The following is a 27,188-nucleotide window of genomic DNA, read 5'->3' as shown; positions in this document are numbered from 1 at the left end:
ATTTAACATAAAAGTAAAAATAATAAAAAAAAAAAAAAAATTTATTTTATCATTTTTGTTTGATACATTTTACAAAAACCATGTATTTTTTATAAAGATACATTCACATTTCCCCCCCCATAAAATTAGGGGAACTTAAAAATAAAAAAAAATTAATATTTAATTTTTTTTTTCACAGTTTTTTTTTTTTTTAAACACAGTTTTTTTTTTTGCAATAACCCATTTATTTTTTTTTCCACAAATTTTTTTTTTTTTAATTTTATTACTTTTTTATTTTTTAATTAATTTTTTTATATCAAATAACTTATTTAAATTTATTACAAATATAATATAATAAGGTATTTATTAGTGAATATTATATATTTCATTCCAATATTTCTGCAATGGTAATTAAACAAAGAAACCAAAAGTTAGATATAATCACAGGTATTAGGAACAATTTAGGTAAATATAAATTCATTAATCGATTTTTTATTTATAAATACTAATAATTTTATAGCTAAGTATCAAGAGTCTAAAATATTTAGAGAAATTGTTCAGAATGCTGAAGATGCTGGTGCAAATGAAGTCATCATTAAATTAGATTTAAATACCTATGGCTCTGAGAAATTATTTTTTAAAGAAGATGATGAATTCTATAACAACTTAAAGGATCTACAAGGACCAAGTATTATCATTTATAACAATGGTGTATTTAAAGATAGTGATTGGGAAGGTAAGTTTTATTTTAAAATTAATAATTATTATAAAAAAAATACAATAATAATAATAAAACATCATATAAATCAATAAAAATTTCTAAAATTTAGGTATTGAATATATCGGTGAAGGATCAAAAAAGAAAGATATGCTTTCAATTGGTAATTTTGGATTGGGATTCAATTCAACATACCATATTACTGATTGCCCTCAAATTATATCTGGAAAAAAGCTTTGGTTTTTAGATCCACACAAGCTAATTAAAGAGGGTATCGAATGTGCTGACTTTACTGCTGAAAACTATGAAGAGTATGAAGACCAGTTTAAACCATTTGAACAGTTTGGCTGTACAATGAAGTCGTATTTCGAAGGTACCATCATTCGTTTACCATTGAGACTAAGAGGAAACAAAATCAAAGAAAAACCACTGTCTATTGGGGATTGTAAAAAAATTCTTGAAGAATTTTACAATGAAATGTTAGAAATCCCAATCTTTCTTAAAGTAATATCATCTATTACTCTTGAGACAGGCTCTAATTTTATTTTTAAGGTTCGAGTTAAAAACCATGACCAAGTTCAAAATGAAAGAAAAAAAGTTAGTGAAAATTTAAAAACAATTGTAAACAATGAAATGATTGATAAAACTGACAATTATGAATTCAACACAATTATATCAAAAAAAAATCAAAATGATTTTAAATCAATATATCAACTTGAAATGGAAACATCATTAAATAATAATGGTGAAATCAAAACAAATGAAATCAGTTTCATTGTATCACAAGGTATATTGGTTTCAAATGAACTCAACTCTCTTGTAATTGACTCAGAGATCAAATTAGTATCTTATGGAGGTGTTGCAATTCCAATTACAAATAATAATGGCACTATTGAAGTATATGATAAAGAGTTTCAAGGTAAACCATTCTGCTTTTTACCAATAGGTAATCAAAAAATCAGTTCAAAGGCTCATGTATTTGGATACTATATTCTTTCTGATGCTCGTTCTGAAATTCAATACACAAGTCAATCAAATCTTGTATACACTCAAGAGTACAAAATCAATAAATGGAATCATTTTATCTCAGAATCAGTTGTTCCATTTTTTTATAAAGAAGCACTAAATTACATGACCAAATTCAATATCGATCTGGTATCATATTTCCCATACCACTGTCTTGTAAACAAGTCAAGTAACTCATCAGCCGAAATTGACTTTTCAACCAATACAATGAAGCATGTAATGGAGGGAAATTATTTTTTAAATTATTTTAATAGAACGGGGTCGCAATATAATTCTTATAATGGCTCGGTTATTGTTGAAGAAAATACTAAATCGTTTGTTTTAGACTATTTAAGGGAATCAAATTATCAAACAATACTTTTGAATAACCTTTTCATCAGCTATCTCAAAAATAATGGATTTAATACAAGTTGTATAATTTCTCCAAAGTTACTATGTTCATTGTTATCAAAGAATCAACTTACTGAATATTCTGAAGATATTCTAGACTATATTTGCTCATGTGATTTAGTAGTTACAAATGGATTTTTAAACAATCTACAAATTCTTCCTATAAACCATTCAAACATTAGAAAATTGGACTCATTACAAGAAAAAAAACCCATCTACTTTTCTAAATATGATTTTATTATAGTTTCAAATAATATATATCAACTATTAAATAACATTGGTGCAAATTTAGATTATATTCTTGACATCTCACTGCTTAGTAAAACATTTTGTGAAAAGATAGACCTTATCAAGAAATCATATCACAATATTAAATCAATCGATATTTATTCATTTTTAAATAAAATAAATATGGTTGCAGATAGAGAAACCAATTATTCAAAAGAAATTTGGGAGGTTATTAGAAGTTTATATTATTTTAATGATGCTTCAATAAATGAATCAATATCAAAATTACATATTTTTCCATACAAGGAGGGTCAATTATCAAAATTTGGTTTTTCCAATATCAAATATATTAACTTTAACCACCCAAGGGTTTTTCCAAAATCAAACTCAATATTTTCTGAAAACAATAGAATTATTTTCGAAAAATTAAAAATTATTTTTGTTGAAAATGAAAACTGTATTGTTCAAATGTTTTTATCAAATTATTGCCATTCAAAGAGTTTCATTGATAAATTGTATCTAGAAATTGGAAAACATGATTCATTCGAGCAAATACTTTTACCCGAAGAGATATCATCCCTCAGAAAATACTTGTACAATTTAGCGAATCAAAATGGTTTTACAAAATGGAGCAACACTAATAAGAATTTGTTTTTTTCAATGCCAATTCATGAATGTATTGGTAATTCAAATAAAAAATTCACATTCATTTCAAACCAATCCACATGCATTAAGTTTTCAGATATTAGAGATTATGAAATCAATGGCAAAGAAGTTGTTTTAATAAATAGCAATGAATATGATGGTATTCCATTACCAACTAATTCAATTTATAAAAATGACTTTTTGGTTTATTTAAACTATCTTTTACCAAACCTGCAATATTTTTCAGAAGAAAAATCCATTCAAGTTATTAAAACATTTGGAAACAAATACTTATATAGGTCAAGTTATGGAACATATAATAATTCCGGAGTAATATATACACCAGAGTCCGATGTTATCTACTCAAATGAACTTTATAAATCAAATTGGATATTAACATCGAGTAGTCGATATATTAATTTAAAAAACGTGTACCATCTTTCAAAAAAAGATATTGAAATATATGAAATTATCAAACCAGAACTTGTAATCCATAAAGAGATATACTTTATTTCAGACATTTTATTAAAACTACAATTAATTAATGATATTACTTTTAGCCAAACTATCGATTCAATTATAGAATTCCTCCAAAGTAACTCTTGTGATCAAAAACTTTTCGATTTATTGATAAAATACTTTAATCAAATTGATCCATTCAAAGCAAACGGTATGTTAGATAAAATCAAAAATATTAATTTCATTCCAAGCTCTATTGTAGAAACGTATCCAGGTTTTGAACCAAATACACCAACCATTTCACTCTCAGAAGTTACTATTTTAGAACATAAAGATATCAAGTTTTCAATAAAATATCCAATCAAATTTGAAAATAAATCAAACATTTACAATTATTTAAAAGATGACAGCCAATCAGTTTTCGATCATTGGTATACATTATTAATAAAAAAACCTTTTCCAAAGGATTTAAATTTAGATATAGTTTTCAAATCAATTTATAAATTTGTTTCAAAAATTAAAGAATTGTCACCACAACAAGAGCAAGTATTAAAACAAATTAAAGAATATGGTATATTATGGCACATAGATCAATTTATCAATATTGAAAAATTGTACTACAAAGGTGAAAATGTAGTTTTCTCTCCATTTTATTACAAAGTTGATCAATTAGCTTTTCCAATTTTTAAAGAAATAATAAAGGAAAATTTATACTTAGAAGATTATTACAATATAATTTCAGAAATTCAAAAGCAAGAAATAAATCAAGATTTAATTCAAATGTATTGTTATTGCTTAAGGTTAATTTCAAATTTCAATAGTGAGGACATAAACAAAGATAGAATTAAGCTTTTACCAACTATAGAAAACCAATTAATTGAGTTTGATAAAGTTGTATTCTCTGAAACTGCTATTCCAGAAAGTATGGATTATCATCAATTAAATAAACTTATTGACCTATTAACAGTAGAGAAATTAAAAATATCAAAACTATCGCAAATTATACAAGAAGAGGTTGCATGTTCTTTTGGTCAAAATGAAGAATTGGTTCCACGATTACAAGGCCTTATTAAAGATTATGGAGTACAAAGTTTTTTCAATGAAATGATTCAAGTAGGTATCTTTTAAATTAAAATATCAGTAATAAACTTTGAAAATCATTTTCTAATTATTTTTTAAAATTTATCTTTATTTTAATAGAATGCCAGTGATGCCAATGCATCTGAAGTTAAAATATTTATGGATCAAAATAGTTATAAAAGTGAATATATAAAAAAAGAAGATGTTCCAGATATTGAAAATTATCTTTCCAATTCTTTAGTTATTTATAATAACTCAATATTTACAGATCAAGATATTGAAAATGTTCAAAGAATTAGTTCATCATACAAAAAACAAGATGAATCAAAAATTGGTTTCAATGGTTTAGGTATTAACTCAGCATACAACTTTTCTAATGTTATTACAATTTTATCTGGAAAGTATTTAATGATATTAGATCCATTGGTTAGCCATATTCCAGAGTCAATTAAAAAAGCAACAGGTGCCAAACTTGAAATTAAAAAACACTTTAATGTAAAAAAAGATTATTTCAAACCATTTTTAATATACAAAAAACTATTCAATATTGATTTCGATCAAGGAGAATTTAAAGGAACCATTATTAGATTACGTAAGAATTATTATTAATTTAATTTTATAAAACTTATTTTAAATAACACATTTTTTACTTTATAAATATAGCATTAAAAAAAAATCTATATAAACATAGGAGTATTAAAAATGTAGAGTTTAATACTCAAAGTATTTTAGAACTCTTTTCAAATTTTAATCAGAACAAACCTCACAATTGTATGCTTTTCACAAAAATTAATGAAATTGAAATCGGCTTTTTAACAAATAAATATGAATCATTATATAAAACAACTAAACTATCGGTAAAGAGTCTCATACAAAGAGAAACACATAAATTATTAGATTGTATTCCAATGGATATAACAGAACATACTTATGAAGTAATAAATAAAACACAAAAGGAAACAAAGATATTCATAATTGGTTCAACAACTGTATTTGAAAACAATGAAGAGTTTTTAAATAATTTACCAAAAGACAATAAAATAAGAAAGTTCCTCACAATGTATACCGAAGAAAAGAGAAAACCTTACGGTGGTATTGCATTTGAAATATCGGATGTAAATGGATCTTATATAAAACAAAAATCAAAATCATTTTGTTACCTTCCATTCGAAGATATTGACCTACCAATCCATGTTAATGGTTTCTTTTCAATGACAACAGCAAGAGATATATTGGAAAAAGAAAGAGCTATGAATTATCAAATGAATGAAGATCCATTGGAAAAAGTCGTCAGTAAAACTACACAAAGTCTAGAGTCATTCTCTATTTACTGGAACAACTTATTAATTGAAGAACTTATTACTCCAATCTTTATCAAAACATTATTATTATACAAAGAAGATTATATTTTAGGTAGAGAATACCCAGATAAAAATACATACATGAAGTTAACCAAAAAATATTATGAAATTTTCCCAAAAAATCAAACATATAGTAGTACAATCTTCCAAAAGTTTATCCATAAGTTCTATCAAATTTCAATTGAACACCAATTTGACTATTTTATTCCTCATCCTAATTATTGTTCAAGAAAAAGTCCAATTAAATTTTTATTATTAATTGATAGTGATCAAAAACTATCAATGTCTACATTAAAATGTTTTTCAAATTATGGCGATATATATTTTATTCCAGAAGAACTCTGTGAACAACTAAAATTGGAACAAAATATAATGGAGCCACAGTTATTATCAAAAATAATACAAAACAAAACATTAGACAAAGATATTTTAAATAATAATACCAGTTTAATTGAAATCATTGAATATTTAGGTCCAGAGCTATCAAATGGTTGCCAACTTTTAAAATTAAACAATGGTACTTTCGACTTTGTTAATAGAAAAACAACTTTAAAGTTTAACCAAGAATATTATAACTTAGTCAAAGACAACGTAAAGATCTCTAAAGATGAATTATTTTTAGATAAAGAATTTTCAGAAATGGCTTTCGATAACAAAACCAATCCAACTTCATGCCCAGGAGTTACCAAATTAAAGCCAATCGAATTCTTTTTCGAAATTATTTTCCCAAATTATGAAAGTTTTACTTTAGAAGAAAATATTTCAATTTTAAACTTTTTAAAGAAATCTTTTTTCAAAAATGACAAATTTACACAAAAATTGGAAGAAGATCAATATGATAAATTTAAAAAATATAAATTAATTCCATGCAATTTTAAAGATATTCCCCAACTTCGATCAATTTCAGAATTATACAGCTTTCAATTTAAAGGAATCTTCGATTTACCTTTTCCATTAAATTGCTTCAATTCCAAAGAATGGAATAGTGTATTTGAAAATTTTGGTATCAAAAACTATCTAGATAAAGAAAGTATTGAAAGAGAATTCAAGAGATTGTCAAAAGACTTTTATTTAAAAAATTCAAATGATTCCCAATCAGAAAAAAAATTAGTAGAAAGATCAAAAATGTTATGGACTCTTTTAAAATCTAACATAGATTTAATAGAATCATATAACGAAATTTGTGATAACATAAAAGAACTTAATATCATCCCTACTTCATCTTTAAATTTAATTGATGCCAAACCAAATCCACCTCTTTTGGGAAGAATAAAGAAATGTTTTTTTAACCAAAAATATAAAAATCTTCTCTTTACAATTAAATATCAATGTTCAGAACCAATCGATATCCCAGATAATGATAATTATATACAAATAACAAATGAAATGGTTTTTAAAAATTTATTCAAAATACTTCAAGGTCAAAACAATTGGAGAAATAATAATCATATATTTGATAATAGACTATTCAACCTCTTAAAAGAAAATTGTCAATATTTAGAAAATCAGTTGATACGTGGTTATCAAATTAAAAATATCAATGAGTACCAAATTGAAAGATTACCAATTCAAAATTCAAATTTATCAATAGAATTCGAAAATATTATTTTTGAAAATAATTTTGAACTAGAACCATTCTTTAAACCATTACCAAATTTTTATTCAACCTTCCATAATTTATTCACATTATTGGGTGTAAAAACAATTAATAATAAGCAAACAATAGTCAATAGATTAGAACAATTCCTCCACCATGACATTACAAACGAAATTCAATCATTTAAAAAAATATTGGGAATTTTGTCGCCATTATATGATCAAACAGATAAAACAGTTCCAATTTTAACAAATATAAATTTTTTAAAACCATTATCAGAAGTAAGTTTATTTAATTAATAAGAAATTTTATATATAATAAACTAATACCTTTTCTACTATTAGGTATTTTATATTGATAATCAAATGATCTTTGATAGAATAAATATTGCAGGTAGACTATGGGTTGCAAGTGAAATATACAATAATTTCGATGCCTGGGGAATTCCTAAACTATCAACTCTAGTAAACGAAGAAATTAATAAAGAAACTTCAAAATTCAATCAAAATTTTGAATCATCAGAATTCAATATATTCAATTCTGGATTTTTAACAGATCCCGAACTTGTTTCATTAATTTCAAATCATCCAAATAAAATGAAATTACAAAATATCACTATCAACTTTGGATCTATAATCTTAAAAACAATTTTAAAAACAGATAACTCCAATATTTCAAATAATAAGAAAACAAAATATTTCTATGACCCTGGTACAAATATCTTATACATTGATGAAGCCAACAATCAACTATATTCTATTTTAGAAGAAATTTATAGGATCCAAAAAAATTCATTATGCAGTATCTTTAATAGAATTTTAGCAGAAGGAAATAAAGACGAAACAAAAAAGAAAAATGAAACTTTTGAAAAAATATTAAAAACAAACATATTAAATGTTTCAGAAAAAGATAAAAAAAAAATAAATCAAAAATCACTATTATTTTTTCAAATAGCTTTAAAAAAGAATCAGATAGCAACAAAAATGTACCAAAGCCAAGATTATGACGAAGTTTTTAAATACTGTAACAAATCTATTTCATTTTCAGTTAAAAGTATTTTAGAATATCAAGATATTCCATATAGTTCAATTTCTAAAACTAATAGATTAAAAGGGTTAACAAACAGTCTAAACTCACTAAGAGAGCTTACACTATTTGAAACCGATTTGAATCAATTCAAAACATCATTATGCAGAGTCTCTAATCAAGTAAACTCTTCTCAAATATTAGATTTATCAAACAATTATTTAAAAGAAGCAGAAAAAATAATCAATAATTAACAAAATATTATCAATAAAATATAAAACTTTTTTTAATTAATTTTTTTGAAGTTAAAAATTTAACATAGAATTTGTTTTTTTTTTTTATCATTTTCAGAACCATGTATTTTTATAAAGAGAATTTTTCCCCCTCACCCCCACCAAAATTAAGGAACTTAAAAATTAAAATTAATTTTTTATTTTTTTTTTACAATCCACTTTTTTTTTTAATTTTTATTACTTTATTTTTTATAAATTTTTTATATCAAATAGCTTATTTAAATTTATTACAATAATACATAATTTTTTTATGTTTTATATTATTTTAAAGTATCTATTAGTGAATATTATATATTACATATCAATATTTCTTCAATGGTAATAAAACAAAGAAACCAAAAGTTAGATATAACTACAGGTATTAGGAACAATTTAGGTAAATATAAAATAAAATTCATTAATCAATTTTTTATTTATAAATACTAATAATTTTATTTCTATAGCTAAGTATCAAGAGTCTAAAATATTTAGAGAGATTGTTCAAAATGCTGAAGATGCTGGTGCAAATGAAGTCATCATTAAATTAGATTTAAATACCTATGGCTCTGAGAAATTATTTTTTAAAGAAGATGATGAATTCTATAACAACTTAAAGGATCTACAAGGACCAAGTATTATCATTTATAACAATGGTGTATTTAAAGATAGTGATTGGGAAGGTAAGTTTTATTTTAAAATATTTCAATAATAAAACACCATGTAATTTTAATCAATATTAATTCTAAAAATTATTATTATTTTTGAAAAATTCTAAAATATAGGTATTGAATATATCGGTGAAGGATCAAAAAAGAAAGATATGCTTTCAATTGGTAATTTTGGATTGGGATTCAATTCAACATACCATATTACTGATTGTCCTCAAATTATTTCTGGAAAAAAGCTTTGGTTTTTAGATCCAGTCAAGCTAATTAAAGAGGGTATCGAATGTGCTGACTTTACTGCTGAAAACTATGAAGAGTATGAAGATCAGTTTAAACCATTTGAACAGTTTGGCTGTACAATGAAGTCATTTTTCGAAGGTACCATCATTCGTTTACCATTGAGACTAAGAGGAAATAAAATCAAAGAAAAACCACTGTCTATTTGGGATTGTGAAAAAATTCTTGAAGAATTTTACAATGAAATGTTAGAAATTCCAATCTTTCTTAAAGTAATATCATCTATTACTCTTGAGACAAGTTCAAATTTTATTTTTAAAGTTCAAGTTAAAAACCATGATCAAGTTCAAAATGAAAGAAAAAAAGTTAGTGAACATTTAAAAACAATTGTAAACTATGAAATGAAAGATAAAACTGACAATTATGAATTCAACACAATTATATCAAAAAAAAATCAAAATGATTTTAAATCAACATATCAACTTGAAATGGAAACAACATTAAATAATAATGGTGTAATCAAAACAAATGAAATCAGTTTCATTGTATCACAAGGTATATTGGTTTCAAATGAACTCAACTCTCTTGTAATTGACTCAGAGATCAAATTAGTATCGTATGGAGGTGTTGCAATTCCAATCACAAATAATAATGGCACTATCGAAGTATATGATGAAGAGTTTCAAGGTAAACCATTCTGCTTTTTACCAATAGGCAATCAAAAAATCAGTTCAAAGGCTCATGTATTTGGATACTATATTCTTTCTGATGCTCGTTCTGAAATTCAATACACAAGTCAATCAAATCTTGTATACAGTCAAGAGTATAAAATCAATAAATGGAATCATTTTATCTCAGAATCAGTTGTTCCATTTTTTTATAAAGAAGCACTAAATTACATGACCAAATTCAATATCGATCTAATATCATATTTCCCATACCACTGTCTTGTAAACAAGTCAAGTAACTCATCAGCCGAAATTGACTTTTCAACCAATACAATGAAGCATGTAATGGAGGGATATTATTTTATAAAATATTTTAAAATTACGGGGTCGCAGTATAATTCTTATAGTGGCTCGGTTATTGTTGAAGAAAATACTAAATCTTTTGTTTTAGACTATTTAAAAAAATCAAATTATCAAACAATACTTTTGAATAACCTATTCATCGGCTATCTCAAAAATAATGGATTTAATACAAGTTGTATAATTTCTCCAAATTTTCTATGTTCATTGTTATCAAAGATTCAACTTACTGAATATTCTGAAGATATTCTAGACTATATTTGCTCATGTGATTCAGTAATTACAAATGGACTTTTAAACAATCTACAAATTCTTCCTATAAATTTTTCATACATTAGAAACTTGGACTCATTAAAAGTACAAAACTTCAACAGTTTTTCTTCTCCAAATAGTTTTATTATAGTTTCAAATAAAATATATCAACTATTAAATAACATTGGCGCAAATTTAGATTATATTCTTGACATCTCACTGATTAGTAAAACATTTTGTGAAAAGATAGCTCTTATTGAGAAATTATATTGCAATATTAAATCAATCGATATAAATTTATTTTTAAATAAAATAAATATGGTTGCAGCTAGAGAAAACAATTATTCAAAAGAAATTTGGGAAATAATTAAAAGTTTATATTATTTTAATGATGCTTCAATAAATAAATCAATATCAAAATTACATATTTTTCCATACAAGGAGAGTCAATTATCAGCAATCAAATATATAAACTTTGATCACCCAAAGGTTTTTCCAAAATTTAATCCAATATTTTCTGAAAACAATATAATTATTTACGAAAAATTAAAAATTATTTTTGTTGAAAATGAAGAGAATGTTCAAAATTTTTTATCAAATTATTGCCGTTCAAATAATTTCATTGATAAATTGTATCTAGAAATTGGAAAACATGGTTATTTGGAGCAAATACTTTTACCCGAAGAGATATCATCCCTCAGAAAATACTTGTACAATTTAGCGAATCAAAATGGTTTTGTTTCATGGAGCAACACTAATAATAATTTGTTTTTTTCAATGCCAATTCATGAATGTATTGGTAATTCAAATAAAAAATTCACATTCATTTCAAACCAATCCACATGCATTAAGTTTTCAGATATTAGAGATTATGAAATCAATGGCAAAGAAGTTGTTTTAATAAATAGCAATGAATATGATGGTATTCCATTACCAACTAATTCAATTTATAAAAATGACTTTTTGGTTTATTTAAACTATCTTTTACCAAACCTGCAATATTTTTCAGAAGAAAAATCCATTCAAGTTATTAAAACATTTGGAAACAAATACTTATATAGGTCAAGTTATGGAACATACGGAGTAATATATACACCAGGCTCCGATAGTATCTACTCAAATGAACTTTATAAATCAAATTGGATATTAACATCGAGTAGTCAATATATTAATTTAAAAAACGTGTACCATCTTTCAAATAAAGATATTGAAATATATGAAATTATCAAACCAGAACTTGTAATCCATAAAGAGATATACTTTATTTCAGAGATTTTATTAAATCTACAATTAATTAAGAATATTACTATTTGCCAAACTATTAACTCAATTATAGAATTCTTTCAAAGTAACCCTTGTGATCAAAAACTATACGATTTATTGTTAATATACTTTAATCAAATTGATCCATCCCAAGCAAACGGTGTATTAGATAGAATCAGAAATATTAATTTCATTCCAAGCTATATTGTAGAAACATATCCAGGTTTTGAACCAAATACATCAACCATTTCACTCTCAGAAGTTACTATTTTAGAACATAAAGATATCAAGTTTTCAATAAAATATCCAATCAAATTTGAAAATAAATCAAACATTTACAATTATTTAAAAGATGACAGCCAATCAGTTTTCGATCATTGGTATAAATTATTAATAAAAAAACCTTTTCCAAAGGATTTAAATTTAGATATAGTTTTCAAATCAATTTATAAATTTGTTTCAAAAATTAAAGAATTGTCACCACAACAAGAGCAAGTATTAGATCAGATTGAAGAATATGGTATATTATGGCACATGAATCAATTTATCGATATTGAAAAATTGTACTACGAAGGTGAAAATGTAGTTTTCTCTCCATTTTATTACAAAGTTAATCCATCAGTTTTTCCAATTTTTAAAAAAATAATAAAGAAAAATTTACACTTAGAAGATTATTACAATATAATTTCAGAAATTCAAAAGCAAGAAATAAATCAAGATTTAATTCAAATGTATTGTTATTGCTTAAGGTTTATTTCTAATTTCAATAGCGAGGACATAAACAAAGATAAAATTAAGCTTTTACCAACTGAAGAAAACCAATTAATTGAGTTTGATAAAGTTGTATTCTCTGAAACTGTTATTCCACAAAGTATGGATTATCATCAATTAAGTAAACTTATTGGACTATTAACAGTAGAGAAATTAGAAATATCAAAACTATCGCAAATTATACAAGAAGAGGTTGCATGTTCTTTTGGTCAAAATGAAGAATTGGTTCCACGTTTACAAAGCCTTATTAAAGATTATGGAGTACAAAGTTTTTTCAATGAAATGATTCAAGTAGGTATCTTTTAAATTAAAATATTAATACTTTGGAAATCATTTTCTAATTATTTTTTAAACTTTATCTTTTTTTTAGAATGCCAGCGATGCCAATGCAACTGAAGTTAAAATATTTATGGATCAAAATGGTGATAAAAGTGAATATATAAAAGATGTTCCAGATATTGATAATTATCTATCCAACTCATTAGTTATTTATAATAACTCAATATTTACAGATCAAGATATTGAAAATATTCAAAGAATTAGTTCATCATACAAAAAACAAGATGAATCAAAAATTGGTTTCAATGGTTTAGGTATTAACTCAGCATACAACTTTTCGAATGTTATTACAATTTTATCTGGAAAGTATTTAATGATATTAGATCCATTTGTTAGACATATTCCAGAGTCAATTAAAAAATCAACAGGTGCCAAACTTGAAATTAAAAAACACTTTAATGTAAAAAAAGATTATTTCAAACCATTTTTAAATTACAAAAAACTATTCAATATTGATTTCGATCAAGGAGAATTTAAAGGAACCATTATTAGATTACGTAAGAATTATTATTAATTTAATGTTATATAACTCTTATTTAACTAACACATTTTTTACTTTATAAATATAGCACTAAAAAAAAATCCAGATAAAAATAGGAATATTAAAAATGTAGAATATAATACTCAAAGTATTTTAGAACTCTTTTCAAATTTTAATCAGAACAAACTTCACAACTGCATGCTTTTCACAAAAATTAATGAAATTGAAATCGGCTATTTAACAAATAAATATGAATCATTATATAAAACAACTAAACAATCTGTAAAGAGTCTCATACAAAGAGAAACACATAAATTATTAGATGTCATTCCAATGGATATAACAGAACATACTTATGAAGTAATAAATAAAAAAGAAAAGGAAACAAATATATTCATAGTAGGTTCAACATCTGTATTTGAAAACAATGAAGACTTTTTAAATAATTTACCAATTGACAATAAAATAAGAAAGTTCCTCACAATGTATACCGAAGAAAAGAGAAAACCTTATGGTGGTATTGCATTTGAAATATCAGATGTAGATGGATCTTTTATAAAACAAAAATCGAAATCATTTTGTTACCTTCCATTCAAAGATAGTGACCTACCAATCCATGTTAATGGTTTCTTTTCAATGACTACAGCAAGAGATATATTGGAAAAAGAAAGAGCTATGAATTATCAAATGAATGAAGATCCATTGGAAAAAGTCGTCAGTAAAGCTATACAAAGTCTTGAGTCATTCTCTATTTACTGGAACACCTTATTAATTGAAGAACTTATTACTCCAATCTTTATCAAGACATTATTATTATACAAAGAAGATTATATTTTAGGTAGAGAATACCCAGATAAAAATACATACATGGAGTTAATCAATAAATATTATCAAATTTTCCCAGAAAGTCAAACAAATAGTAGTACAATCTTTCAAAATTTTATCCACAAGTTCTATAAAATTTCAATTGAACACCAATTTGACTATATTATACCTCATCCAAACTATTTTTCTAGAAGTCTAATTAAATTTTTATTATTAATTGATAGTGATCAAAAACTATCAATGTCTACATTAAAATGTTTTTCAAATTATGGCGATATATATTTTATTCCAAAAGAACTCTGTAAACAATTAGAATTGGAACAAAATATAATGGAGCCACAGTTATTATCAATAATAATACAAAACAAAACATTGGACAAAGATATTTTAAATAATAATACCAGTTTAATTGAAATCATTAGATATTTAGGTCCAGATCTATCAAATGGTTGCCAACTTTTAAAATTAAACAATGGTACTTTCGACTTTGTTAATAGAAAAACAACTTTAAAGTTTAACCAAGAATATTATAACTTAGTCAAAGACAACGTAAAGATCTCCAAAGATGAATTATTTTTAGATAAAGAATTTTCAGAAATGGCTTTCGATAACAAAAACAATCCAATTTCAAAATTAGTGTTCGATAAAGAAACTATTCCAACTTCGTCATGCCCAGGAGTTACCGAATTAAATCCAATACAATTCTTTTTCGAAATTATTTTCCCAAATTATGAAAGTTTTTCTTTAGAAGAAAATATTTCAATTTTAAACTTTTTAAAGAAATCTATTTACAACAATGGCAAATTTACACCACAATTGGAATACGATCAATATGATCAATTAAAGAAATATAACTTAATTCCATGCAATTTTAAAGATATTACCCAACTTAGACCAATTTCAGAATTATACAGCTTTCAATTTAAAGGAATCTTCGATTTACCTTTTCCATTAGATTGCTTTAATACCAAAGAATGGGAAAGTGTATTTAAACATTTCGGTATCAAAGACAATTTAGATAGAGAAAGTATTGAAAGAGAATTCAAAAGATTGTCAAAAGACTTTTATGATTTAAAAGATTCAAAAGATTCCCAATCAGAAAAGAATTTAGTAGAAAGATCTAAAATGTTATGGAGACTTCTAAAATCTGGCTTCACTTTACAATCATATGACAAAATTTGGGATAATATAATAGAACTTAATATCATCCCTACTTCATCTTTAGATTTAATTGGTGCCAAACCAAATCCACCTCTTTTGGGAAGAATAAAGAAATGTTTTTTTGACCAAAAATATAAAAATCTTCTCTTTACAATTAAATACCAATGTTCAGAACCAATCAATATCCCAAATAATGATAATTATATCCAAATAACAAATGAAAAAGTTTTTAAAAATTTATTCAATATATTTCAAGGTCAAAACAATTGGAGAAATAATGATAATGAACTATTCAACCTCTTAAAAGAAAATTGTCAATATTTAGAAAATCAATTAATAAATGATAAAGAAATTAAAAATTTCAAGAAATTCAAAATTAAAAGATTACCAATTCAAAATTCAAATTTATCAGTAGAATTCGAAAATATTATTTTTGATAATGATTTGGAACTAGAACCATTCTTTAAACCTTTACCAAATTTTTATTCAATCTTCCGTAGTTTATTCACATTATTGGGTGTAAAAACACTTAATAACAAACAAACAATAGTCAATAGATTAGAACAATTCCTCCACCAAGATATTACAAACGAAATTCAATCATTTGTAAATATAAAGAGAATTTTGTCGCAATTTAATAATCAAATAGATAAAACAGATCCAATTTTAACAAATATAAATTTTTTAAAACCATTATCAGAAGTAATTTTATTTAAATTATTATAATTAATATTATATAATATTAACAAATACCTTTTCTACTATTAGGTATTTTATATAGATAATCAAATGATTTTTGAAAGAATAAATATTACAGGTAAACTATGGGTTGCAAATGAAATATACAATTATGATTTTGAAGCTTGGGGAATTCCAAAACTATCGACTCTAGTTAAAGAAGAAATAAATAGAGAAATTTCAAAATTCAATCAAAATTTTGAATCACCAGAATTTAATATATTCAATTTTGAATTTTTAACAGACCCTAAACTTGTTTTATTGATTTCAAATCATCCAAATAAAATGAAATTACAAAATATCACTATCAACTTTGGATCTATAATCTTAAAAACAATTTTAAAAACAGATAACTCCAATATTTCAAATAATAAGAAAACAAAATATTTCTATGACCCTGTTACAAATATCTTATACATTGATGAAGCCAACGATCAACTATATTCTATTTTAGAAGAAATCTATGGGTTTAAACAAAACTCATTATGCAGTATCTTTAATAGAATTTTAGCAGAAGGAAATAAAAAAGAAACAAAAAAGAAAAATGAAACTTTTGAAAAAATGTTAAATGATTTTAATATATATAAAGATAAAAAATCACTAATATTATATCAAATAGCTTTAAAAAAGAACCAGATAGCAACAAAAATGTACCAAAGCCAAGATTATGACGAAGTTTTTAAATACTGTAACAAATCTATTTCATTTTCAGTTAAAAGTATTTTAGAATATCAAAATATTCGATATAGTTCAATTTCTGATACTAATAGATTAAAAGGGTTAACAAACAGTCTAAAATCACTAAGAGAGCTTACATCATTTGAAACCAATTTGTATCAATTCAAAACATCATTATGCAAATTCTCTAATCAAGAAAACTCTTCTCAAATATTAGATTTATCAAACAATTATTTAAAAGAAGCAAAAAAAATAATCAATAATTAAAAAAACATTATCAATAAAATTTAAAATATTCCACAGTTAAACTTTTTTTTTATTAATTATTTTTTAAAATTGGTTATAATTAATAAAATAATTTAATAATAATATTAAGAATGTAAATAGAAAAAATAATTCAGATATTAATTAAATTTTTAAAAGATATTTTTTAATTTAATAAAGTTAAAAATTTAATGTAAATTTTACATAGAAATTGTTTTTTTTCTATTTTATCATTTTTGCTTTATACATATTTCAACAACCATGTATTTTTTTATAAAGACACAACTCCCCCCCCATAACTAGGGGAACTTAAAAAATAAAAAAAATTAATTTTTGATTTAATTTTTTTTTATTCAGATTTTTTTTATTATTTTTCAACCTATTTTTAATATTACAGCCCATTTAATTTTTTTTTTTCATAATTTTTTTTTATTTCTTTTTTAATTTTTTTAAAATTTTTTAAATCAAATAACCTATATAAATTTATTAAAATAAAAAATATAATATTATTATAAAGTATCTATTAGTGAATATTATATATTACATTACAATATTTCTGCAATGGTAATTAAACAAAGAAACCAAAAGTTTGAAATAACCACGGGTATTAGGAACAATTTAGGTAAATATAAATTTAAATTCATTAATCAATTTTTTATTTATAAATACTAATAATTTTATTTCTATAGCTAAGTATCAAGAGTCTAAAATATTTAGAGAAATTGTTCAAAATGCTGAAGATGCTGGTGCAAATGAAATCATCATTAAATTAGATTTAAATACCTATGGCTCTAAAAAATTATTTTTTAAAGAAGATGATGAATTCTATAACAACTTAAAGGATCTACAAGGACCAAGTATTATCATTTATAACAATGGTGTATTTAAAGATAGTGACTGGGAAGGTAAGTTTTATTTTAAAATTAATAATTATTATAAAAAAAATACAATAATAAAACCATTGTAATTTTAAAACGCCTCGAACCACTTTTTTTTTTTTATATGTAATTTTTTATTTTTTTTCATAAGGGTGAAGATATTAATTCAAAAAATATTTTAAAAAATTCTAAAATATAGGTATTGAATATATCGGTGAAGGATCAAAAAAGAAAGATATGCTTTCAATTGGTAATTTTGGGTTGGGATTCAATTCAACATACCATATTACTGATTGCCCTCAAATTATATCTGGAAAAAAACTTTGGTTTTTAGATCCAGTCAAGCTAATTAAAGAGGGTATCGAATGTGCTGACTTTACTGCTGAAAACTATGAAGAGTATGAAGATCAGTTTAAACCATTTGAACAGTTTGGCTGTACAATGAAGTCATTTTTCGAAGGTACCATCATTCGTTTACCATTGAGACTAAGAGGAAATAAAATCAAAGAAAAACCACTATCTATCAAAGATTGTGAAAAAATTCTTGAAGAATTTTACAATGAAATGTTAGAAATCCCAATCTTTCTTAAAGTAATATCATCTATTACTCTTGAGAGAAGCTCTAATTTTATTTTTAAGGTACAAGTTAAAAACCATGATCAAGTTCAAAATGAAAGAAAAAAAGTTGGTGAACATTTAAAAACAATTGTAAACTATGAAATGAAAGATAAAACTGACAATTATGAATTCAACACAATTATATCAAAAAAAAATCAAAATGATTTTAAATCAACATATCAACTTGAAATGGAAACATCATTAAATAATAATGGTGTAACCAAAAAAAATGAAATCAGTTTCATTGTATCACAAGGTATCTTAGTTTCAAATGAACTCAACTCTCTTGTAATTGACTCAGAGATCAAATTAGTATCGTATGGAGGTGTTGCAATTCCAATTACAAATAATAATGGCACTATCGAAGTATATGATAAAGAATTTCAAGGTAAACCATTCTGCTTTTTACCAATAGGCAATCAAAAAATCAGTTCAAAGGCTCATGTATTTGGATACTATATTCTTTCTGATGCTCGTTCTGAAATTCAATACACAAGTCAATCAAATCTTGTAAAAACTCAAGAGTACAAAATCAATAAATGGAATCATTTTATCTCAGAATCAGTTGTTCCATTTTTTTATAAAGAAGCACTAAATTACATGACCAGCTTCAATATCGATCTAATATCATATTTCCCATACCACTGTCTTGTAAATAAATCAAGTAACTCATCAGCCGAAATTGACTTTTCAATTCATACTATGGAATATATTATGAAATCAAATCTTTTTTTCACTGTATCTGAAAGATATTGTAGTTATATTAGCTCTATAATTGTAAAGGGAAACACTCAACAATTTATTTTAGATTATCTTGAAGGAACTGGATCAAATGTTATATTATTAAATGACTCTTTCATCAACTATCTTAGTAAGAATGGTTTTAAAGTTGGTATAATTTCACCAAAGATACTTTGTTCTGAGTTATCAAAAAACCAATTGGCTGAATATTCCGAAGATATTTTAAACTATCTTTGTTCTGACCATAATGGTGTTATTAGAGAAGGACTGTTAAACAATCTTAAAATTTTCCCAATAAATCACTCGGATCTAACAAAATTGGACTCATTGCAAACAAATCATAGTTTATCAAAAACCCAACCTTTCATTGTAGTATCTGATGAAATATATCAATTATTTATTGACATGAATTGTAATGTTGACTATGTTTTAAATACCTCTAAACTGTGCCCAAATGTAAATGAAAATATCAATTTAATCAAAAAAATCTATGTTAACTTTCAAATCATCGATATTGTTTCATTTTTAAACAAATTAAATATGGATACAGCATGTGACCATCAAAAAACCATATGGAAATTAATAGAAAGCTTTAATAATTTACATTCAAATACTCCAAAAGTAAATGAATTAATTTCAAAACTACCAATCTTTCCTTATAAAAATAAACAATCTTCAAAAATAAACTATATCAGCTTTAATGACCCAAGAGCCTTTTCAAATCATTTGACATCAGATGAAAAATATAGATCAATATTAGAGAAATTAAACTTTATTATCATTGAAAATCATGGCCCTTCAAAAATATTTTTAGGTATATATGAAACTTTAGAAAGATCATTAAGTAAAATATTTACAACAATCAAAAATATTAAATCATTGGAAGAATTACTATCACCAGAGGAAATTTCAACTCTTAGACAATATCTTTTCAATTTATTGAATCAATGCTATCACCAATTCGATAAATGGGGTAAATTTAATACAAATTCATTTTTCGCAATACCAATTCATGAATGTATTGGTATAATTGGTCAACAATTCACATCCATCTCCGAAAAGTCCATTTGTTCTAAAATTTCAAATATCAGAAATTATGAAATCATTGGCAAAGAAATTGTTTTAATAGAAAACTATATATATGACAATATCCAATTACCAACAAAATCAATTTATAAAAATGAAACAGAACTTCACCTAAATTATCTTTTACCAAACCTACCACGCTTTCCAAATTTGAAATCAATAGAAATCATTAAAAACTTTGTTAACAAATACTTGTATGGCCTAAATAAAAATGAAATTACAAAGTCAAATTGGATATTGACCAATGATAACAAATACATAAATATTTCAAAGTTTTATCATCTTTCAAAAGAAGAAATGGATATATATGACATAATTGATCCACAACTTGTCATCAACGATTCACTTATTAGTATATCAGATCATTTATATAAACTAAAATTGATAAATAATATATCAAAAAGCCGAGTAATAGATGCCACCGCTAAATATTTACAAAAACATCCCTTTAATGATGAACTTTACAATTTGTTTTTAGATTATACCAATCAATTAAGCAAGAATGAAATTAAAACAGAATTAGACAAAATTAATAAAATAAAATTCATTTCAAGTTCAAAAGTTTATACATATCCAGGTTTTGAACCAAAAACCCCAACCATTTCACTTTCAGAAGCTACGATTTTAGAACATAAAGATATCAAGTTTTCAATCAAATATCCAATCAAATTTGAAAAAACCTCAACTATTTATCAATACTTAAAAGATGACAATCAAACAGTTTTTGACCATTGGTATAAACTATTAAAAAATTGGGGAAATATCACAAATAAAATTGATGGAGCAACGATTTTTGATTCAATTTATAGAAATGTATCAAAAATTAAGAAACTTTCAGATCAGCAAACCAAATGTATAGAAGAAATTGAAAAATGTAATGTACTATGGTTTGGAAATGAACTTTTCAGTATTGATAGATTGTATACCGAAGGTGATTATATATTTACTCCATTCTACTACAAAGTCAATTTATCAGTTTACCCAATTTTCAAACAATTCAAAATGTTTAAAAAAATATTACAACCAAATGATTATTACAATATTATAACAGATATTCAAAATCAAAATGATATCAACGATCATTTGATTGGAATATATTGTATTTGTTTAAAACTAATATCATCCAATGATAGAAACGAAAGTTTTAAAAAAGAAAATATTAAATTATTACCAACCATTTCAAATAAACTAGTAGAATTTAATAAGGTTGTATTTTCTGAAATACCACTTGAAGATGAAGAGTACTTCCAATTAAATAAAAGTATTGATATTTTAACCGTCGAAAAATTAGAAATTCTCAAGTTTTCACAAATTACACAAGAAAAAGTAGCATTACCATTTGGTCAAAAAGAAGAACTTGTTCCACGTTTACAAGGTCTTATTAAAGATTATAGAACAGAAAGTTTTTTTAATGAAATGATTCAAGTAAGTATCATTTTTTGTATAAAAATTTTAACAATTTTAATTTTATTAATTATTTTATTTTAATAGAATGCCAGCGATGCCAATGCAAATGAAGTTAAAATATTTATGGATCGAAATAGCTATAAAAGTGACTATATAAAACCAAAAGATGTTCCAGATTTTGAAAATTATCTTTCCAACTCATTAGTTATTTATAATAACTCAATATTTACAGATCGAGATATTGAGAATATTCAAACAATAAGTTCATCATACAAAAAACAAGATCAATCAACAATTGGTTTCAATGGTTTAGGTATTAACTCAGCATACAACTTTTCGAATGTTATTACAATTTTATCTGGAAAGTATTTAATGATATTAGATCCATTTATTAGCCATATTCCAGTATCTAAGAGTAGATCAACAGGTGCAAAACTTGAAATTATCAAAGATTTTAATAGAAATGATAGAAAAGATTTTTTCAAACCATTTTTAAATTACAAAAAACTATTCAATATTGATTTCGATCAAGGAGAATTTAAAGGAACCATTATTAGATTACGTAAATATTAGATAAAATTTTAAAACCATGATAAATAATACCAATACTAATTATTATTTTTTTTATATAACAGCATTAAGAAAAAATATGAAAAAAGAAAACAATATCAGTGAAGCTTTATATTCATATGAAAAGGTTTTAAAACTTTTCAAAGACTTGGCTGATAACAATTTACATAACTGTATGCTTTTTACAAACATTAGAGATATTGAAATTGGCTCATTAATTCAAGATGATTATAGTTTATTTTACAAAACAACTAAACAAACTCCGAAACCAATCGAACAAAGAAAAACTATTGAGGTATTAGATGTTATTCCAATGGATTTAACAGAACAAAACTTTTTAATTATAGACAAAACAAAACAAATGAAAGAAACAAAGAGATTTATAGTAGGTTCAACAACTGTATTTGAAGACAATGAAAAGTTCTTAAATAAACTTCCAGAATATAGTAAAATCAGAAATTTCCTCACAATGTATACCGATGTAAAGAGAAAACCTTATGGTAGTATTGCTTTTGAAATATCGGATGTAGATGGATCTTATATAAAACAAAAATCGAAATCATTTTGTTACCTTCCATTCAAAGATATTGACCTGCCAATCCATGTTAATGGTTTCTTTTCAATGACCACAGCAAGAGATATATTTGAAACAAACAAATCCATCAACCTTACACTGGAAGACCCATTGAAACGAGTAGTTGATAAAACAGTTCAAAATCAAGAATCATTTTTAATATATTGGAATACTTTATTAATTGAAGATCTTATTACTCCAATATTTATCAAATCATTAATATTATACAAAGAAAAATATATTGCAAATGAAAGCCACCCAGATTTCAATGTCTACTTTAAACTTTTAAAGAGTTTTTATCACCTTTTCCCACTCGATATTCCTCACAGCACCTCTATTTTCCAAAAACTCACTTTAAGATTCTATCTTATTTCAAAACTAATGAAGATAGACTTTTTAATTCCACACCCAAACTACTATGATAGAAACAACCCAGATTCATTCTTATTATCAATTGACGGCACCCATAAACCCAGTAATTCAATATTAAAATGTTTTTCAAATTATGGTAGTATTTTCTTTATTCCAGACAAACTTTGTGAATCACTAGATCTTAAAGATTTATATATAAGCCCAGAATTATTATCAAAAACAATTAAAAGTAAAAGTCTAAACTCAGATATTTTAAATAACATCGAATGTTTAATTGATATTATTACTTATTTGGGTCCATCTCTGTCAGATGATTGTCAACTTTTAAAACTAAATAACGGTGCAGTTGAATTCGTTAATAAAAAAGAAACATTAATATTCAATCAAGAATACTATGGATTATTAAAAAACAACCCAAAAATCAACAAAGATGAAATATTTTTAGATAAAGAATTTTCTGAAAAGCTTTTCTGTAAAATGAAATGGAATTCAAATAAAATCATCCAATTAGACCCAATCCAATTCTTTTTCAAAATTATTTACCCAAACTATGAAAGCTTTTCCTTGGAGGATATTAAGAACATTTTAAACTTTTTAAAGAATTGTTTTTATAGTAATGGTAAATTCGAAATGGTCTCATTTAAAGAAAAGCAACATAATAAATTTAAAAAATCAAAATTAATACCATCTAAAACGAATGATATAGTTCAATTAAGATCAATTACTGAACTATATAGCTTTGAATTTAAAAATATGTTTAACTTATTATATCCTTTAGATTGCTTTAATACTCAAGAATGGAAACGAATCTTTGAAGAGTTTGGAATCAAAACTCATTTAGATAAGGAAAACATTGAAAGTGAATTCAAGAGACTTTCAAATGACTTTTACAAATTACCCTCAGAGGAATCAAAAGATTATATAACAAAGAGAAAAGAACTATTAAATAAATCATCCTATTTATGGACCAATGCAATTAACTTACACCATTCATCAAAAGACTCTTACAAAGATCTTTTCAACTCCATTATAGAACTAAATATTTTACCAACAAAATCTTCAGATTTATTTGGTAAAAAATCACCAGTACCATTTTTAGGAAGAATAAATAATTGCTATATCAGCGAACATGAAAATTTGTGCTACACAATCAAGTATCCATCTGATATAGTTATTCAATTCCCAAATGACTACAACCCAATTACAAATGAAGAAGTTTTTGAAAATCTAATTAATATAATCAACAATCACAACCAATGGCCAAAAAGAAATAATCAACATGATGATAAGATTTTTAATCTTTTAAGAATAAACTGTCAATATTTAGAAGATCAATTAAGAAGGAGATTTCCAATTAGAAATTTTGACAAATTTAAAATTAATAGCTTACCAGTTCAAGACTCAAACAAATCAATCTCATTTGAGAATATTATTTTTGAAAGTTATAAACTAGAACCATTTTTTACATCATTACCCGCATTTTATTCAAGCTTCCCAAATCTATTCAGATTAATGGGCGTAAAAACAATTGAAGAAAAGGAAACAATAGTCGAGAGATTAAATCAATACCTTCACACAGATATATCCATTCATATGAAATCATTTAAGACATTATATGATATGCTATATCTAAAGTATAATAATAAAAATAGAGATAAAACAATTCCAATCTTAACAAATATCAATTTTTTAAAACCTTTGTCGAAAGTAAGTAATTTACAAATCATATATTCTTAATTAACAAAACAATTTTACTAATACTCTTAAAAGGTTTTTCATGTAGATGATAAAATGATGTTTGAAAGAATAGATGTTTCAAATCAATTGTGGGCCATAAACTCAATGTATAACAATGATATTCAAACATGGGGAATTCCAGAACTATCAACTCTAATTAAAGAAGAAATTAATAAAGAAAAATCAATTTTCAATGAAAATTATGAATCTTTGGAATTAGAAATATTCAAATCAGAATTTTTAAATGATCCCGAACTAAAAAGATTAGTTTTAAATCAACCAGAAAAAATGAAAATAAATGATTTATCCTTAGTTTTTGGTTCGATCCATGTTCAATCAACTCTAATCTCTACAAACTCAAATATTTCAAATAACAAGAAAACCAACTATTTCTATGATACAGCTAAAAACATTTTATACTTAGACGAAAAAATAGATAGTATTTATTCCCCAATGGAAAAAATTTTTGATTTCAATTCAAACTCATTAAAGAACATTTTTAATAATATTAAAGTAAAAAGAGATCGTGTAAAGACTAATCAAAAAAATGAAGAGTTAGAAAACTTATTAAAAGATTTTAATTTATCTAGAAAATTTAAAAATGCGACAACAATAACAAAAACAAAAATAATTAATGATAAATCAAGAATTTTGTACGAAATTTCTTTTGAAAAAAATCAAATTGCTACTATTATGCACAATAATCATAAATATGATGAAGTTTTTAAATATTGTAATAAATCGATCATGTATGCGATTAAAAGTATTTTAGAGTATGAAGGAGTTTTCTATGGAACCAGTGACGATATAAATAGATTAAAGAGACTAACCAATTACTTCAACGAACAAAAAGAACCTACACCGTTTGAAACTAATTTAAACCAATTCAAAACATCACTATGCAAATACTCAAATGAAGAAAACTCATCAGCATTATTATTAGTTTCAAATGAATATTTACAAAAGGCAAGTTTTATTTTCAGTCAATAAATAAAACTAAATAAATTATTTTAAATTCAAAAACCTTTATTGTTTATTAATTATATAAATCCAAAGGATTTTCTCTATAAACTGAGTCTGTTGAAACCATATATTGAAATTTTCTAATCTTTCATTTTAAAAACCATAAAATGAAATGATTGTTAAATAACCTCTATTTGAACAGTTCTAGTACTTCTGATTATAAGTTTCCATTAAGCAAATCTTTTAATTGAAACGACGACTTCATTTAAGAAACTTGAACCTCAAAAAGATACTAATATCTTTGGGGAACCATATTTTAAATATTTTTGATAAAGTCAAAGGGAACTGTAAGGACAATTATAAAACTTTCAGTTATATCGCATTTGCCTGGCCAGGATAAAATAGATATTCTTCAAATTGTTGATGATTGTTATCATTTTGGTTAATAGGATTGGATGTTATTGCCTCAACAAGGGAAGTTACTAACCTTCCAAATTGTTTTAAAAAATTTTAAATTTAGTCCTATAACCATAGCACCATCAATAAGAGTTAGTACGGAATTCGTTGAATTTGTGTATAAAGTTGCATTTGATATTGATTTGAGTTTTGGAATCAGCTGATTTGCTCGTTCTTAAAAGACTATGGAAGAGAAGAATTAGATTTAATTGGATTGAAACTGGTTTGGGTACAATGAGACCATTATCAATAGTTGATGGGTTTTTATTGACAATTATAATTACTATAAATTTTCTTTTAATA

At 24.4% G+C, this 27,188-nt stretch overlaps 3 protein-coding genes across 3 annotated transcripts; all 3 read left to right on the top strand.

Annotated features, from left to right (window-relative positions):
- Window positions 1–383: 383 nt before the first annotated feature.
- Window positions 384–8,816, top strand: DICPUDRAFT_97832 (uncharacterized protein; the record flags this gene model as incomplete). Its single annotated transcript, XM_003287760.1, has 6 exons — window positions 384–444; window positions 500–715; window positions 810–4,558; window positions 4,646–5,117; window positions 5,189–7,764; window positions 7,828–8,816. The coding sequence occupies 6 exons, from the start codon at window positions 384–386 to the stop codon at window positions 8,761–8,763; spliced, it is 8,010 nt and encodes a 2,669-aa protein (XP_003287808.1). The 3' UTR covers window positions 8,764–8,816.
- A 301-nt stretch (window positions 8,817–9,117) lies between these two features.
- DICPUDRAFT_97831 (uncharacterized protein) lies at window positions 9,118–17,524 on the top strand (the record flags this gene model as incomplete). Its single annotated transcript, XM_003287759.1, has 6 exons — window positions 9,118–9,178; window positions 9,246–9,461; window positions 9,564–13,288; window positions 13,368–13,833; window positions 13,906–16,505; window positions 16,572–17,524. 6 exons carry the CDS (start codon window positions 9,118–9,120, stop codon window positions 17,484–17,486), a joined length of 7,983 nt encoding a protein of 2,660 aa, XP_003287807.1. The 3' UTR covers window positions 17,487–17,524.
- Window positions 17,525–18,044: 520 nt separating this feature from the next.
- DICPUDRAFT_78654 (uncharacterized protein) lies at window positions 18,045–26,456 on the top strand (the record flags this gene model as incomplete). The annotated part of the gene is made up of 6 exons (XM_003287758.1): window positions 18,045–18,105; window positions 18,173–18,388; window positions 18,561–22,231; window positions 22,298–22,775; window positions 22,849–25,436; window positions 25,500–26,456. 6 exons carry the CDS (start codon window positions 18,045–18,047, stop codon window positions 26,454–26,456), a joined length of 7,971 nt encoding a protein of 2,656 aa, XP_003287806.1.
- Window positions 26,457–27,188: the final 732 nt, after the last annotated feature.

This window comes from Dictyostelium purpureum (assembly GCF_000190715.1).
Source record: "Dictyostelium purpureum unplaced genomic scaffold DICPUscaffold_112, whole genome shotgun sequence".
Classification (NCBI taxonomy): domain Eukaryota; phylum Evosea; class Eumycetozoa; order Dictyosteliales; family Dictyosteliaceae; genus Dictyostelium; species Dictyostelium purpureum.
The sequence above is the reverse complement of the archived record's forward strand: the minus strand, read 5'-3'. Positions and strand labels throughout refer to the sequence as shown.